The sequence below is a fragment of the Salminus brasiliensis genome, chromosome 5, assembly GCF_030463535.1.
Source record: "Salminus brasiliensis chromosome 5, fSalBra1.hap2, whole genome shotgun sequence".
Taxonomy (NCBI): Eukaryota; Metazoa; Chordata; class Actinopteri; order Characiformes; family Bryconidae; genus Salminus; species Salminus brasiliensis.
In genome coordinates, this window is record NC_132882.1 from 27623813 (window position 1) to 27642245 (window position 18433).

The 18433-nt window shown below is 39.4% G+C and overlaps 2 protein-coding genes across 6 annotated transcripts in view; one reads left to right on the forward strand and one right to left on the reverse strand.

The window, feature by feature from the left end:
* Positions 1-1696: 1696 nt before the first annotated feature.
* Positions 1697-13873, forward strand: mrap2a (melanocortin 2 receptor accessory protein 2a). 2 transcript variants are annotated; one of them, XM_072680053.1, is made up of 3 exons: positions 1697-2151; positions 2563-2662; positions 10345-13873. In XM_072680053.1, the coding sequence occupies exons 1-3, from the start codon at positions 2031-2033 to the stop codon at positions 10781-10783; spliced, it is 660 nt and encodes a 219-aa protein (XP_072536154.1). In that variant the 5' UTR covers positions 1697-2030; the 3' UTR covers positions 10784-13873. The 2 variants fall into 2 exon arrangements, with proteins under 2 accessions (XP_072536154.1, XP_072536155.1); XM_072680054.1 differs by having other exon boundaries at positions 1697-2092.
* Positions 13874-14332: 459 nt separating this feature from the next.
* cep162 (centrosomal protein 162) overlaps positions 14333-18433 on the reverse strand; it is a 35407-nt gene continuing 31306 nt past the window's right edge. For all 4 annotated transcript variants that reach the window (XM_072680052.1, XM_072680051.1, XM_072680050.1 and 1 more), the window contains 2 exons: positions 16958-17092; positions 14333-16182 (listed from right to left, as the gene is read on the reverse strand). In XM_072680052.1, coding sequence (XP_072536153.1) covers positions 15961-16182; positions 16958-17092 — 357 coding nt within the window. In that variant the 3' untranslated portion in view covers positions 14333-15960. The remainder of the gene's footprint in view (positions 16183-16957; positions 17093-18433) is intronic.

Consider the following 18433-nt stretch of genomic DNA (forward strand, 5'->3'; position numbering starts at 1 on the left):
CTAAAAGTCTCAGTGCTTACCCAGCACATGTTCTGTCTAGGATTTACCCAGCTCTGGGTTGCCAAATAACCCAGGTTGGGTTGATTCCAAACTCTGTGGCCATTTACCACTGATTGATGGGGAAAAGGGGGGTCTGATAAATTATGCAAAGTATCAGATAGGCTACAGAGATTAAGGCTGCATTCACACAGCAGGTAAAAGTGGCCCAAATCAGGCACACTGATTGTGACATTTTCACATTGTGTCATTTTTTACACCTCTTTCAATGGAATATTTTATTTTATTGATGCTGAATAAAAAACACAATACTTATTTAACAAATATTTAAACAGTAAATTTAAACATGATACAATTATAAATCATGGTTATTATGATCATATTAATTTAGATTTATATATCTATAATAATTATATTAGAATACTAAATGTGTGTCAGCCACTTTTAAACCATCACTGTCAAAACCTTTCAACCTTTAACTCTCTACTAGTTTTAGACATGAGATTTCATCAAAATGATTGGCCCCCTATTTGGCCTCTTTCTGGGCCAGATGTGGGTGCTATACAGGGGAGAATCAATGTTGCCAGCCTGGGTGAGCATTCCCTCAGAGAGACAACATGATTTTTTATGAAGAAAAATAAGAAAAAAGTCAGAGTGTATTGAGTCAATGTAACCTCAGAACAATTGCAATGGAAACGTGTCCTACCTTTGACAACTTGGTAGATTTTTTTCTGAGACAGTGAATTATTATATCTCCTCAAGAATATCTCCTGAAACACGTGTAGCTTTGGTTCTTTTGTAAAGACAATGGTTATACAGAACTGTACCAACTCAAAGAACAGATTGCCAAAGCTCCATTATAATGGCAAATGTCACTCAAAAAAAACTTTGAATCTCCAAAATGGCAACTTTACTGAAAAAGAAAAAAAAACCCCTTCTAAACCTTCAATGGAGAACAATTTGAGGGGGCATAAAGAACTGTCAAACTGCGTCAAACTATGGTAAAAAGTAAAAAATGGAACCCAAAAAAAAAAAAACTTTTTTTTTCACGAAAGCGACAATGTGTGTGTGGGAGGGTGTTTTTACAGAGCCTCTAAAGTATCAAGGTAGAAAATATTTTTTAGAGACTTTTAGAGAGATGTTCCCTAGACTAAAAATAATAAATAAATAAATAAATAAATAAATAAATAAATAAATAAATAACCTATTTAAATCGTTTCCTTAAATTAACAATCCGTTCTCTCACTAAAAAATGCTCCGATTTAAAAATCAATAAAAATCAATCCGACTTAACACTGTTTCTTCCTCTATTTAAAAAAAACAGTCTCTTTATCTATTTGCTTAATTTAATAAATAATTCCTCAAATAAAAAAAAACATAAATCTTCCTCTCAATTTATCAATTCGTTCCCTCAGTTTATTAACCGCTGCCTCACTTTCAAATAAACACGCTGTTCTCTTACTGTAATAAACTGTAAACTGAGGGGATGGTTTATTAAATGGAGAAACAGGTTTACTACATCAGGGGAATGTTATTTTCCTATCTTGATCATTTAGGGGCTCTTCATGTGTTTCACCACCATCACGCTTCTTAACGCTCACCGCAGCCAATCACTCGGGTTCATCAGAGGAAGCCCCGCCCACAGACAGATGCTGCGCGCTCATCCACACAGTCGGTTTTCTTACGCACTTCTGAGGGGATGGAGTTGACCGCCGGGTCTGGACCGAGGCACCCCGGCCACACGAGCTGCTCTTCGCTTCGGCCCAGCGTTTTCATCATCGATACGGATTAAAAACTGGAACTTTTTTTGCAGCGCTGTGGGAAAACGGCAGCCTCCCCTCAGCCAGTGTCCACACACACACACACACACACACACACACACGAAGAGAGGCTCCGCTGCGGAACGGTGACTGACAGACCCAGAGCCGCTTTATGTCCTCTCACAGCTTCTTTATTCGATGAAGAGTGTTATTTAGACTATAGGCCTACTACGAACTAGACTGCAGGCGAGGGCCCTTTCTACAAACAAGGAGATGCCGAGATTACAGCCCCCAAACAGCACCTCCAGCATCGCCAACAATGATTATGAATGGAGGTACGAATACTACGATGACGAGGAGCCTGTGTCCTTCGAGGGACTCAAGGCGCACAGATGTGAGTGACTGACTGTTTCTGACCTGACTGAGATCAGGCTTGTCTTTGTGCTTTTGCTTTTGTACTATAGCAGAAATATAAAAATGATCTCCTGTAGCCTGTCTGAACCACTGCGAGACAGTTTCCCACTCAGGGGGGAATTATGAGGGTGGGAGGGTAGTGGTGGTGGTGGTGTTTGGGGGCAGGGGGGGGGGGGGGGGGGGTTAGTACCTCTATAGGATGATAGGATCTATCTGTAAAGACTATAGCTAGATCAATTTGGGCTTAGAGGCTAAGGAAGCCCATAAGATGGGTTTGGTAGCCCACAGTGCATGCTGTAAACAGGGCACCGTTAATTCACATCATCAGTATTGGTGGACTTGTGGAGTTGTGTCAGGTCGCTACTAACAGTTGCATCCAATTTTGTTTCAGATTCCATCGTGATTGGCTTCTGGGTGGGCCTTGCCGTGTTTGTCATTTTCATGTTCTTCGTGCTGACACTGCTGACCAAGACAGGAGCTCCACATCCAGAGTAAGTCACGCGCCACAGTTCAGCCGCTCTGGCACGCCTCAGCCGGCGCTCACGTCACTCTGAGGGACGTCATTAAACTGCATGGTTCATACATTAATCAATACGTGCTGCGAGAGCCCACCTGATCATTTCTCCCATAAACATATTTCACTGAATCCACCTCAAAGCACGGCCTCCGTCCCACATGTCCCTAATGTTCCCAGCCTGCGTGGTGAAGCAGTTACTGCATGCTCCTTGCTTGTAAGTTGTGTTCAGAGCTGTCTGTGCTGTCCCCATCCTGATGTCTCATTATCTTCTCTTGCTGCGTGTGAACTTGCCAACCTCTCATTAGCTGCCGGTTAGGTCTGCAGATCTGGAGTAATGCACTTTTAACGCAAACTCTGGAATCCTCCCAGAAACCTCACCTCAAATAAACACGGTTTGGAGATAATATGCCATTAGCATAACGCTCTGCAGCCATAACCACCGGAGCACTGTGCAGACCTTGGGTGGTTTTGTCATCTTACAGCGTAAGACATGCGTCTGTTGGAAATAAGAAGCCCACAGACACACACCACATGGAAAGTTGGCATCTGCAAGGGTTCACAGAGCATGTTAATGAATCCTATCCATTTATTAAAAGAAATTAATGAGTAAGAACCCAAACGGTATTATATAGCCATGTTTGTTTTCCCCTCCTTAACTAAACTGCTCTAAAGCTATGACTCATCCTTTTCTTTGGACAAGTAATAGTGCCAACCCTTAACAACGCCAGACTGTTGAATACCATAAAAAAAAAAAAAAAAGCGCATACCTTTGACTCTCACGGATACAGGAATAAAATAAAAGAGGACCATGAAACCAAGGGCAGTTTATGCAATGGAAAGCTCCAGAAGTGTTGGGACATGTGGCAGGTTCTTTTCGGCTGTGAGCTTTTTGAAGCAGAATTCAAAATACTGACACATTGCACAGTTTGTGTGTTGTGCAGTAGCACCACTGATTATGGCCAATTCCTTTTCTTCACAGTAAAATAAAAAAAGGTAGGCACAGGTCTGATTGGCTAGCCCACGTTATTTATGTCATAAAATTGTGACACAGAGTGGCCAGAATAAAAGCAACCTGGCTGACACATCATATTTTTTAGGAATGTCCTGATCAGGTTATTCTGCCCCTTAATTAAAGCAGAGTCTCTTAATGCTGAGTATTAGCTGATACCGATCTGATCTGAAAAACAGTTTAGATAAGATGAGCTGCTAATTAATACTTAAGTTAAAGACTTTTCTTAAAATGACTGTTTTATAGTGTGTTTAATAATTTATAATCCAGTCTGACTCCTGACCTCCCTGACCATTCTTCTCCCAGCTCCTTTAAAACACTGCAGTCAAGTCACTATATATGTGCCCTTATTTCTGCCTGCTGAGAATTCTGTTTGTTAATGATGTGTTAAGGATACCAGATGACGCACTGAACACTGTGGTTTAAACAACTGGATTGGGATTAAAATACCCGATACCCGATCCATTCAGACATGCCTAGTTCGGGCCCGATCCTGATCCACTTGATAGGATCGGAACAGTCCTAATTTGTTCAGTAAGTGAAGAGGCCTGTTCAGTTCTGGGACAAATTCATACTAGAGCTGGGCAATATGACAATATTTTATTGTATTGTGATACATTTTGTTAGCGTGATAACAATATGCTTTTCTAAGCATATCAATATTGATATCAGCTGCAGGTTTCATTACTAACAGAGTGATTAGACTGGTTTAATTAGATGAAGTGCAGCAGATGTTGAATAAATCACTCTATTCAGTACGGGAGAGTGTCTGAATAGCAGTTTATAAGGATCTGTTATTACAGATGTTTTTAATCTGTGATTACATGTATTATGATAATTATTGTGTATCGCGGAATATCGTGATATAGTCTTTTTGCCACATCGCCCAGCCCTAATTCATACTGCATGACACATTGACATTCCCAGCCCACATTATTTGAACAACATCTAGTATGTCTTACAAGAGTAATGCAAAAAATTGTTTATTTATTAGTTTATTTTATTAGTTTATTTATTAGTTTATTTTCCATTGTCAAGGTGTGCAGTTTGGTCTGATGCATTATCATGGTGCTTTTTAGTGACGTTTACAAGCCAAACCTAAAGTATATGGACAATGATACCGTATTACCGTTAAACATTAGTCCTTAATCACAGCCTAGAAAACCAGTATTAGCCTAGTGTCCAACCTATTTATGTATTTTAGTTATTTAGCAAGTAACTGTTTTAACACACCTTAACTGTTTAAAACTTTAACTGTTTTTAGACTGTATGAATATTTAATATTAGAGAAATGATATTCAGATGTTCTGTAGGGTGAATGGATGTAATTAAATAAGAATAGGTAATATTATTCAGAAAGAACTGCAGGAAATGACTTGCTTAGTTGCATCTAAGACATTTATTGTTAATACATTCATTATAGTATTCAAATAATTCTGTTACTAGTGCTGCTAGTTACAAGTGGCGTAAAAATGCTTAAACAGCAGGGTGTGCAAGTCTAGACAACACAAGGACACGGTGCACCAAAACAAACTTGAGTACTAATAGCGCCCCCTTGCGGAGCAGCTATTACGTGAGTGAATAAGTTAGCTAGTAACTACCAGGTCTATGAGGTGCTTCACATCTAAAAATAGCATTGTGTGCCATCAGTTATGTGACAGTGTGGCCTGATGTACTATTAGGATGTTTTCAGTAAAGTTCTGGAAAGGACTCTTCAGCAAACCCAAAACACAACTGTAACTATTAGAAGGGGAAAGAGGTTTACACCATTTTGTAAGGATAGAGCAGAACTGGCTTGCACAAAGACAAGTATTTGTATTGGAGACTGGCTACTGGCCACCTTATCTTCACGCTCCTACAGCAACCTCAGAAAATTCGAGTGGTCCAAGGTTATTTGTTGTATTTTAGTGTTGCCATGTTTACAAGATTGCTAACAGCTTAATTGCTGCATGGTTGTCATAGAGACGTTGCAACCTATTTCTGTCCATAAACACAATTGGGTTCTTGTTTTAATTAAAAAGCTCAAATAAGGTTTGAGGCAACAATTTGCCGAAAGTTGCTCGGAATACTGGCTTGTAGGGCTGCCCCTTGGAAGTCGACAAGTCACATCATCAGTCAGATCCCCGTCAGTCGACTAAGGTTCTTTTTTGCGTACAAAACACACAAGGGTTACATTTTAATGCAGACTTATAAATAATGGGAATCATAAATATATGTATATATGTGTAGCAGGGCTGACTATCTGGTGCGCTTGCTAAAAGACAGTCTACATGACAGCCTGCACTGGTGGTTCACTGTGGAGGCAAGCTGAAGCTGAGAAGCTGAGAAAGCGGAGGGGGTGGGAAATTAGGCTAGCAATAACGCTGTTTCAGAAAAGGTCTAAAGTATGAAGGCATTCTTACGTCATACCTAGCTATGTCTGCAAGAATCTGCTCATCGTTCAACAACATCCAACATGGCAAACCATATAAAACGTCTGAATTCCTATAGCCAGTCATTTACAGGCTAATTCAAAATATATGTTGTGTATCTCTCTGTTGGACCTGTCTGTCCTTTTAGACCTATTAGCTCTTTGTTGTGCAGGAAAAAGAGACTGGAGACAGACATTTGCTTTTCCATGTCAAATACTTTAGAATCTTAATCACAAGGGTTTTGTTTGATTATTCATACATTTATATGTATGATTTATTTATATTTAATGAGAAATACAGAGGCCTAATAAGCGTGTAGAAGACACAAAATTATTATTTCAAAGACAAAACTTTGTCAACCTTTTTTTTCACTGTAAAAATGATTCAAATCTTCACTCATTTCTTTTTTTATGTTTAAGGTGAAATAAAGAAGCTGACTGATCCTGTTGAAGAAGGGATTTTAATGTTTGAACTGAAATAAAAAAGTAAAACAAGCCATAGTAAGATATCTAGATTAAAGAGCATATTTTAAACATAAATACATGCTGCTGTCTGTCTCAATATTTTACAAATCCATATGGTAGCCCTACATTATATATCGGCAATTAAAATAGTCTGCAGTCTTTCACCATGTGCAGTGTCTACTGATTTTTAAATGCTCAAAAATAAAGGCTTGATGTCCAAAGTTTCAAAGCTTCTTTAGTTTTGCTCTGAAGCTACAAGGCTAATATAGCTAATAATAGAAGCTTCTAGCCACCAGTTTACATCATGCAAACTGCATTCCTGAACCATCACACAGTCACCTTGTAGATATAGTTTATGCTCTATTACACTCTTAAAAATCAGTCTTCATCAGTCTTAGATTGATGGCACCATAGAACTCTTATTTCTCTTGATATAAAGGTTCTGTACCTATTTAAAGGGTCTTCGCTCTGATCGACACATCTCAAGTACAAAAACGGTTCTTTATGGAACCAAAAGTGGATCACAAACGCCCGTCAGAGTATGCAGCACCACTGCTCCACAGGTGACCTTTCAGTGATTTTCTAAGGAGATTATACAAGCTGTGTACAAAATTGAACATCTGTGACAGCAAAATGTGCAACCTAAAAGTATCTGAATGAACTAATTAGACGTGGTATGTGGGATATGTAGGAAATGTTGTTCCAGATTTGTGAAGCACCAGATCTGTTGTGGCTTAAAAGGAAATGGCATGGCAGTGACTCATTCATAAACATGGCTGTGATTTTACTGGAGGTTTTACCATTTCCGCGGAATTCCCGCTCCTCCCCCCTCACTTGCCTGCGCCATCAGCAATTCATAACCCACACCATCACATAAGCAGTTGCAGCACCTTTTCAAATTTTCAAACCATTTAGGTCACATGGGGCAGTCTTTTTATTTGTTTTATGTTACGTTTATTTACTTTTTTATGTTTATTTATATGTGTATGAGCTTTAATTCCATGCTTGTACATTGTCATGTTATTATTAAGACACTTGAAGTATTACAGTGCTCTTCCAGTGTTCCTGTTAGTGACAATCCTGAGGATCTACAGCTGGAATATGCTATATATACATCAAAAATGTATGCTCAACGACACTCATTGGATTGACAGACTCACAATTCAATGGAAAGTTTACAGACTTCCGATCTGAAAAGGATGATGGTAGATGTACACAGTCAGTAAGCTCTCTTGAGGCCATTTTTCTTGCAGATTTGGCTTTTTCTTCAGTCTATGTACCTACATATAGTGAATCTTCTTGTACCTGCCTTCTTACTATCTGTCAATGTCTAACCATACTATTCAGTATGATAGCATATGTATGAAGTATATGTCATAATATTTAAAAAGGAAGTCTCAGCCAGTTTTTTTTATCTTTATGTATTCCGTTCATATATAAAATAAGAACCCTGCATCCCCCAAATATCTAGAATATAGAAAATTCTCTCTCTATGACTTAATGAGGTGACTTCCACTGTAAGTAGCATATTCTATACCTGTCATGATGATTTTATACACCTGCAGCAACGGGATTGAATGAAACACCGGAATTCAGTGATTAAGAGGGGTGTTCCAATATGTTTGTCCGTGTAGTGTATTATATCACACCGTCTTAATAGGCTAGATCTCAGGTCTTTAAACTCTAGACCTTGAATCTAGTTTCCAGTCCTGGATTAGAACAGGAAGAGGAACAGGACATGTAACTGATTGGCCACATAGTGTCACACCTAACAAGATTACAATTAACAGGGCTGGAAACTGGATTCATTGGACTGGATTATTGATACTTTTTGTGTCAAAGTTCTTTCCATTTTAAGCCATCTGGGCTACACCAGCAAGCTCATGGCCTTACCTGAGCTGTATGATTGTAATCCCCTAGGCAAAAGGAGGTTTAATCCTTCCTTGTTCGTTCTTAATTGCATTGTTCTAAATGTTATCTTAGGTTTTTCCTTTGCCGCAGAAAGCTTGATATTACCCTATCCCATTCATCAAACTGCTGAATAAAGCCACTTTGATGTGTTCATTTTCATAATTTCTATGCCCAACAAAACAAAACAAAAACAATATTTCATTTCATGTATGTCTTTACTTTGGTATTTGAAGACATACCAGTTCATTGAACACATTGTGTATAATTTTGAGATCATTTAGGCATGTAAACACCTAAATATTGATTTGATCTGTCATCTCAATTACATTTTTATGTCTTTCTAATATACTCAAGTCATTAATCTTGATAATGACTGTGTGGGTTGAAATAAATATATAAACTTATCGTCATCAGAGCACGTTGGCGTTCACCAGATGTCATTATTTTTTACTTCTAAAAACATTCAAATTTAAATTGTCAAATCAACTGACTGGTTCCATTCAGCAAATCAGAGGGGTGAGGCTGGGCACCACTGCTTCGTTCCTCATTCCAAAATACAGGAACTTGAAATGCAGCAGTTAATCTTAAACTTTGCACATGGTCCATCTTGCAGTGCCCAGTACTTTGTAGGTCTAATGATGTGTAATGACCTTCAAGTACTGTTCTGTGTTTGTCTTACTCTAATAAAGCGAGTCTGGTCTTAATGAAGTCAGTTCAAGTAAAATCGCTTCTAATCTTTATGCCAACATGAACATACTTTGGACTGAAATGTTTGCCGTCCTCCTAGAAGGTAGAATGTGCCATTTTTCAACACCCAGTTAAAACATTCAGTAATATCAGGGGCAGCTTCTCTTTAAATGACTTGTGCTGCATTCAAGAGGTTTTGGAAACTGGCAAACTGGCAAATAGCACATCTGTCAACAGCTGTCAATTTCTTATCCCTACTATTCAGTATGATAGCTGGAATTATATGGTATAATATTTAAAAGGAAAGTCACAACCAAATGCTTTATGTATCCTGATGTATCCTTTTCAAATATGGAATAGGAACCCTGCATCCCCAATAAAACAAAGTAATGGTTAGTATCATTTTGCTATCCAGTGTCTCCAGCATTCTGGACCACTATCTAGATGTAGCTTTGATATGGGCGTCATAAACGCATTATATTTTTCCAAGAAAATTCTCCCCTGATGACTTAATGAAGTAACTTCCACTGTTATTGCCTGTTATTGTTGTTATACTGTTATTCTATACATGTTATGAGGATTCCATGTAGCTGTGGCAATGGGACTGAATGAAACACCTAAATTAAGTGATTAAGAGGTGTGTTCCAGTGTGTTTGTCCATGCAAATGGACTGGGAAATAGCATTCGTACCACTTGAACAGCCAATGAAGTGCTATTTGCAAGCGGGAGCCTGAGGATTCTAGATGATGCATAAGTAGCTGACAAGTAGCTTAACACGTAGCTGGACTACTATTCAATCGTTTGGTTTAGTAATTTGCAATAGGTTTTGTTTAGTAGTTTTGACAACAATATCCTTGTCTTGGGCCCTGGGTGGTCCAGCACACTAAGGCGCGGTCACTGTAATCAGAGGATTGCTGGTTCGCATCCCCATTACACTGCTAGCCATCGGCAGGGGCGGCCTCGAGAGTTTTCTTCCAATTCTTATGAAGAGCAGCACTTGCACAACAAAATATTGGTTGTTATAAGCATGATATTTGAAAGATGGTGAGTAAGCAGTAAGTAGATCCCTCAGTCCCTTAAGTCACTTTTAAAAGGTACTAGATGCCAATGTTCATTTTGCCTTTTTGATCCATCACTGAATGAAGTCATCACGCCAGTATACTCTCTCCCACAGGAGTGCTGAGCCCTGTGAGGACTGTGTGCATCTGACCAGCTGTGTTGAAGAATTGGGCCGTCCGAGGGACGCAGACAACGCCAGAGCTGGTCTGTCCCGGCCTTTGCTGGAGGAGTCACGCTTTCTCTTCAACTGCTACATTAATGAAGAGGAGCAGGCAGGGGAACGCTCCCTAGACAGAGCCGGCAGAGCTCATGCACCGTCCAGCAGCACGGAGTCGAGCGGGCAGGTGGAGACAGTCGGCCTCGTTGTCCAGAGCACCCAGGTGGAGACAGGTGAGGATAACGAGGCAGCTTTCCTGGCACATTTCAATATCCCGAACTTTGTGAACTCTGAACTCAGCTCCACACTGGGGGACGATGACTTGCTGCTGGGGGAGCCGCCGATCATCATGGACAGCGAGTCCCATTCCCACAGCACCCACCACATCAGAGACTAAAGCGCTAAACCACTACCGTTGTGTCTGATCTGACCATAGTAAAACATGCATGGTTGCTAAATAAAGGGAATGGCACATCTACTCTAAACATTAGCCTGAACACAATCCATGAGGTTGGTGGAGCAACCAGTGGAGCACACCACTTCAGTATTTTGTGACCTCTTATTAGAGTTGGGACAAACGGTGGATTGTTTGGGAGCCAATTTAGAGGTGCTACAAAAGAGAAAGATGTGCCTCTTGAGAAGCTACTACCAAAACATTTTCCATGCATCTTCATGTATGCTCACACTACCTAAAATGTGGATCACCAAGAACGAAGGAGGCTAATGAGAGAGGCTATCAGGAGAGCGACACCAGTGGATAAGGTACAGGCTTTGATAACTGGAACAGATCAGGTAGACTGATGATTTATTTATTTATTTTTTAAATTCATGCTAAATGTGAAACACTTCCTGGTGTAAACAAATGGACAAACAGCCGAACCTGTGCCAACATCATGATTCACATAAAGGACATTATTTTGAAAATGCCTTTTCCTTTTACATGGACACTGCCCTGGACTGACCTCGCTGGAGTCAGACTCAAATCAAAACATAAATAAATGCAACTATTCAGAATCTGATACTGTGAAAACCTCCTTAGTGGATACTTTAAAGTCACTGAACTTCACATCAGACTTTCTTGGATAATCGCAATGAAGGAGGAAATCAACTCCCCAGCTGCCGCACTCCAAAGACCGCCAAACTCACCCAACACTGGCTGCACTCATCAGTGTAAAGATGCTGTAGATTAGAACTTTGTCTTGGCAAATATACTTCTGGGATAAGGGGTTATACTATTTAAGACTGGATGGTAGACTTAATTTTTATGGTCTGTTGTGGTGGTGGTGGTGGTGGTGTGTACTTTTGCACTTGTCAAGACCAGTTCAAAACTGTGCCAAGTGACCGTGAATGTGAGAATTCTCATTAAAGAACTGCCTTTACAACCATGTTATAGCGTTTAGAAATGGGTCCCATGTTAAGAGGACTATGTAGCACATGCATTACGCTGGTCTAAAGTTAAATCCAGGTCATGGATTTTTATCAAATTTATTTAGAACATGATTTTTCTTCACTCTCCTCTTCAATAGGAGGTTTCACTTGTTTATATATACACACATATTACTGCACAAAGGTCAGAGACCACCCTTCATTTAAATTCCATTCAGAACGGCCATGAAGGAGATATGATCCCAGGAGATATGTCTGAGGAGATAAGACACTCTGCTCGTATAAGAATGAGTAAAACAAAAATTTGAGTAAATGGGACTGCTAAGAACTACACAAGACCTGCTAGACCACCAGATCTGTCCCCTTGAGAACAGCACTTAAAGCTTTCATCTTTCAGAGATGGAGGACAGTTAAGCACCACTCTCGCTTCAGATCTAAAACAATCTACAGGTGTTTCTGTCTGTCCTTTCACTCTGAGATGACGCTGTCGGCCTAAAAGGCAGTGGAGCTGATCAAGAAGCTCTTAGCAAGAAAAGAAAACAGATGGAATGAAGAGCATTTGATCAAATCAAACCACTAAAGGCTGCCGGTGTCCTCAGAACAACAGAGTGGTAAGTTGGGGATTACTTAGATGGAACTTCCAAAGCCCCACACGACATATCTGTATTTTTTATTTTTAACCTAGCCTTTTCTCTGAGTTTTAGGCGATATGAAAGGTTTTGTTCAGAAGTCACATTTCTGTACATTACTGAGCCAAGTGCTACCAACTATTCATGAGGTTTTTAGCAGATTTGATCAGTGGTTTATAATATATATTTGAAACAGTATTTTGAGTTTAGAAAGTTTAGAGTACTTTGGGCCCTCCCATTCATAGAGATAGGAGGGGGGGGTGCAAAAATGGCCGCTGAGTGAGCAGACTTGCCTACAATTTGCTTGCTCTTGCTTGTTGCTGACTGATAACTGGGTTTACTTTTTCGTTACAGTGCAACAGAACATGCTGCCCTCACATTTGAATAAAAGCTATAAAACTCCACCTTTCTGATTGATCAGGCTATGTGGGAGATTCAGTGACAGCAGGGTCACCATGGCAACATAAAGATTTTCTTTCCTGGTATTAGCCTTTTTTCTCCTGATCTGGATTGTTTTTTTCAGTCTGTGTAAAAACAACAGAGCGAGAACATTATTGGTAGAAAATGCTTTATTTAGGTCTGCTTTGGCTGTTACACTTGTTTTTGATGAATTTGACACAAAACATTGTAAGGTGTTCACTCCCCCTGCTGGGCAGTCATGCTCATGCTATTATTTTAGGGGCGTTTTTGGATTCCTGTGTGAATAAAGAGAGATTTTCAGTGGCTGCAGTTGCAGTCTCAAGCTGCTGGAGACAGGGAGGAAAAGTAAACAGCACAACAGCAAAGTATAGACAAAGAGGAATATGTTTTATCTGAAAAGAAACTACCCAGACCTGCTGAGCATCAAAACAGAAAAATCTAAGTTTGTAACGAAGGCAGACTTGTCAAGTGATTTAGACAGTATGAAATACTGCAGTATTGCAACAATCTTCCTGCTGAGTTCTGAAAAGAATGAAAGCTGCATCTGATCTTATATTTAGTGTATACATTTTAATATTTTAACTGATGCTCACAAATGAAAACTTCATGACTTTTCTGACCAGAGATTAAATAAAGTGGTCTTGAACCCCCACTGTACTGTTTTATCCAGTATTGTATTTAAGCACATAGTATATAGAATACTACAAAAAAGTCCTTTGTAGAACATGGTGGCCCTGCGCAGCAGCATAGAACTGTTACTTGATCTTTGCCCATCTCTTGAGCACAAGCCCTGCTTTCCTGATTTTTAGAACCACTTACATTCTAGTGTCAACTAAACACAACAATCTGGCATCTAGTCAGTGTTTTCTGTCAGATCAAGGCATGTTTCTTACAATGTCACTTTTAATATCTTGAATAACATGAGCTGAATTATTGCTCAGATCATTTCTGTATCACATTGTTGTACATTTTTCAAACTATCACAGTCCTGCTAAATGATTTTAGCTGGATTTCTCTGTACTGTCTTGTCATTAAAACAATATTGTCCTGTTCTGTGCTGAGTAACTTCTGCTTTGTTGTACAGCTCTCAGCTCATTCCTTATGTAACTGCAGCTAGTATCAATGGCTTGTGAATATGCTCTCTGTAGCGACTGCATTTGTTTCATTAAGAAATCTAGACCCAGAGTATTGGCCATTAGCGGTTGCGCTCTCCAGGTTGGTTGGATGGCACGTTCTTCTCACATCACTCCAGTGCAATGCCAGCACTGGTGTCTGATGGCTGATTCATCAGAGCAGAGTAAACAATGCTTTCCTCTGGGTGCGTTGGTTGCCCAATGGCAATGCATTGCCAGCAGTTCGGGAAAAAAGGGGCTGGCTGGCTGAGAACATGTTGGAGGAGGCTTCACCCACCCAGTGTCGGGAGCATTCCATGGGATAGGGGGATAATATGTATGGGTTGGGAAAATGGCTAAATCTAGATCTAAATGTAGGAGACAATAGGTTACAAACAAACAATCAATCAAATATTTTAATGTATATTGTCACTGTTACGCAGAACAGTCATTTTCTACTTTTGAAATTATTTGAATCAGGAGTTTTTCCACATTGTGTCAGTTTATGGTGAATGGACCAACAGAAATGCTCCAAAGTTTGAGCTTGAAATAAAAAGTTTTTAGTGTTCAAATGAGGCTATATAAAAGGTAGACTTTAGAAAAGCTATCTGATGATCTAAAACGCCTAAAACAGGCATTTCGTTCGGTTCATGGGAACTAACAGCGGGCAACTGACAATGTCTTAAATGTAAAATGCTAATCAAGCTGAGATCATCAATTTTGTTGTTAATTCTGAACCCCGACAGACAGTTTGATTTGAAAATGGTTTTGGCAGACCCTGACAGCCCTGAAAAAAAACAGTTAACATGCAATTGCATGTGAACGAGGAAGAAATGATGGCAAAGAGAACTGTGCAGATTGGAGAGAGGAGAGCATGCTTGCTTTAAAGGCAGAAATCTGTTAACAAAGATTTCAACTTGCTCAAGTGTTCATGTGCTACAAAGGAGACTTTCAATCACAAATTCTGCTATTTTAAAAATATCAAAGGATTTAAATAAAACTTAGCACTAACGACTGAAACATTTATTAAATATTCAAAACACCTCAACACACTAACTAAACAGTCCTGTTATCTACATTATTCATATATTAATGAAATTAATTGAAATACTAGTGGTAGGGACCACTAAGCAAGTCCCCATGTGCTTCAGGTGTGGGTGAAATTAAACTTGCATAAAAGTAACAGTTAACTGAGTGTATGCTGACCTTCTTTGAGAATGTCAACAGAGGGCGGCGAGGGGGGTTGTTATTAGTCCTTTTATAATCGGCTGTTTTCTAAAGGATGGTCTGCAGATGTTCACATTTGAGGAGTCATATTATATATGATTCCATATAAACAAACAAACAAACAAACAAATAAATAAATAAATAAACAAAGGTCTTCTGTTAAGGCTAAATATGCTTTCAGAGTGTGCCCCTGTTTAAAGTGGACATAACAGTCGTTTGGATACTGGTCAGTTTCACACAGAGAAAAGGACTAAACCAGAGAATCCAAAATGCACTGGTCAAGATCAGTGTAGGTATGTAAAAATCTGCATGTAAGAGTTTTATTTTACCTCTATAACTCTAATCTGCTCTACAAATTGTCTGTAAACAACAATCAATCTCCACGTGCCACCAGAGCTTACTACCTCATTTCTAAACTATCTTTTCAAGATCTATCCAGCTGGCACTCAGGACAAACTGAGTGCCATGCTGAGTCACTACATCTGTGAAAGCGAGAGCATGTGAAAACACCCTGCCCACACACACACACACACACAAACAACTGTTTGGAGAAGGAGAAAAAAGAAGAAAAAAAAAAATCAAGTGAATTTGACAATCCCTAATACAGTACAAGCCTTTTCAGTAATAATGCAGTCCTTGAGTTTGCTGTTCTCACAGTGTAGGGTGCTCCAGTGCTGCTCGCAAATTTATAATAATACAAAGCAGGTGACCCAATTTCCAGATTAGATTGGCAAGAGGTGTAGTCAAATCCGAACTCCAAACATACCTGAGTGTAACAGTTAGTTAATAGAAAAACCAAGTCAGGATCTGAGGGGCCGGAATACGAAGCCAGAAGCAGAGGAGTGCTGTGTGGCAGGGATGACCACACCCTGTCTCTGGAGCTCTCGAAGCACATCCAGTATGGAGTCCAGCTCCAGTCTGAAGGCCTCTAGCTCACTGCTCTTCCCCTGTGCTAGCCTTTTCCAGCGAGCCACCTCCGTCTGCTGCTCCTGCTCTACCACTGACCGCGTCTGAGCTATCACCTAAAACATGGTAAACAGCAATGACAAGGTTTGTATGTGCATAGTGAACGTACGTGTACATGCATTACACACTAATCAGCCATAACATTAACAGCACCTGCCATTAAATTAAGGTCCCTCTAGTGCTGCCACAACATATCTGAGCATTCAAGGCAGGGATCCTCCATGGATCGCACCAATGAGCCTCAGGTGCCCATGACCCGGTCAGCCTGCCTGCATGTTTTGGAGATGTTCTGACCTGTCTAGCAATCACAGTTTGGCCCTTGTCAAAGTCGCAAAGGTGCCACTGTAGATGAAGATAATCAGTGCTGTTCACTTTACTGTGAGTGGTGATAATGTTATGGCTGATCCAAGTATATTACTGTATATTATAGATTAGAGACCAGTAAGTATTTAAAATGTTTTATGGGAACAAGGAGTTTTTACATAATAATAATAATAATCCTTTAATTAATTAATTAACTAACTATTACATTTTGTCTAAATGGTTCTGACTGATCAAGCCTTGAAATAAGGGGCATTCCAAACATTATTCACTGTATTCTAACCTTCTTCTTGATATTATACAACATTCTTAGTTATTTTACAGTCTTCTACAGCCAGGTTGATCATTCTGGAGATATCTAAAACATTTACATCTCTCACTTTTTGCAGTTTCCTTACAAATAATATAGAACTATCAACAGCATTATTTACATAAAACAACAGCATTCTATATATTATTGACCACCACACTGAATAATACGTTTTAAATAGTACTGTATGATTCACTTACCTGCTGCAGTTCTTGCTCACGCTGCTGGTATCGTAGCTCCATTGAGTGGATTTTGTGCTCCAGGCTGGTAAAGTGCCTCAGCTCAGGACTGTGGGCCTCTTTCGCCTGCTTCAGCTCTTCTAAAAGCTTAGCCAGCTACCACAAAGAAACACAAACACTTTTTGTATGTATGCATGTATGTGTATGCATACACTTACCAAGCACTTTATTAGGAACACCTATATACCTTGTCATTTATGCAGTTATCTAATCTGCCATTTGTGCGGCAGCAGTACAATGCATAAAATCCTGCAGATGCAGGCCAACAGGTTCGGTTGTTTGAGTATTTCTAGAACTGAAGATTTCCCTGCGTAGCCTGTTCAGCATAACTAAGGTTAACTCAGAATGGCGCAATGAATTATAAAAATAATAAATAAAAAAAACATCCTGTGGGCGGCAGCTCTGCAGACAAAAGCACCTTTGGGATGTTACAGAATGGGAAATGAAAGCACTACTGGAAAATCTGCAGGAACTGCATGATGCAATAATGTCAACAGGAACCAGAATCACAATGAATGCTTCCAACATCTTGTAGAATTCATTTCACGAAGAACTACTGGAAGCTTCCATCCAAAAATCTACCAAAATCTCCAAAATGCCAACTTTACAACTAGCAAAAAACATGGGAAGTTAATATACAAAGATTGGAGTCAATTTCTAGGATACATTATGAAATGTACAGGTGCCATTTTTAAATTAGACAAGAATTAGATGACATTAGATCACAAGAATATTTTCCCCTTGATCGCGATTATATACATTTTAGACACTTGGTCAGCTACTTGATTAGCTACACAGAAATGATGCAGATCACAAACGATATCCTCTCTTTTTTAGCTGGTCCTGCTCAGAGCATCACATTAGGGAATACTGCCGTTTGGTATTCCATGGTGAAACTGTTTTGAATGTAGTGATTTAAATTGTATGCCTGCAGGTTTAAATGCCTATCCAAGCTTTGCTTAAGGGCTTTAGGTTGACCTGTTCTGACCACTGGCAAGGAGCTGCAATATGTAAAAACAGTGCTCTAGCAAATTTCAGCAACAGTCCAACTGCCTCAAACACAAATGCCTCTTATGTAACACACTGAATGAATCAGGATGGAATTATTCAACCTTAACAAATAATGTAACTCCCAGATAAAAAGTCATTATAGATTCTAATGCAAATGGTTGTGCACCCCAGGTCAGATTACATGTGCTGATCATTTTCTACTCCACAGAGAACATGGTTTTGCACATTCTAAAGTAGGGCTGCACAATATATATTGTTTCGGCACCATCATCACAATGTGCAGTAGTTAGTAGCCAGTAGTCACACTGCAAGGCCATGCATTAATAAAAAAAAAAAAAATGAAATCCCCACTGTTCTCAATTTTCAATGTATACATATAAAATATAAATAATGTCACATAAATTAGTTATGCTTTGTTTTCCTCCC

Bases quoted from the DNA above. Each gene is read 5' to 3' on its own strand.
- mrap2a (XM_072680053.1), top strand. From the start codon at position 2,031: ATGCCGAGATTACAGCCCCCAAACAGCACCTCCAGCATCGCCAACAAT. The intron at 2,152-2,562 runs GTGAGTGACTGA...ATTTTGTTTCAG, and splicing joins GGGACTCAAGGCGCACAGAT to ATTCCATCGTGATTGGCTTC. The intron at 2,663-10,344 runs GTAAGTCACGCG...TCTCTCCCACAG, and splicing joins ACAGGAGCTCCACATCCAGA to GAGTGCTGAGCCCTGTGAGG.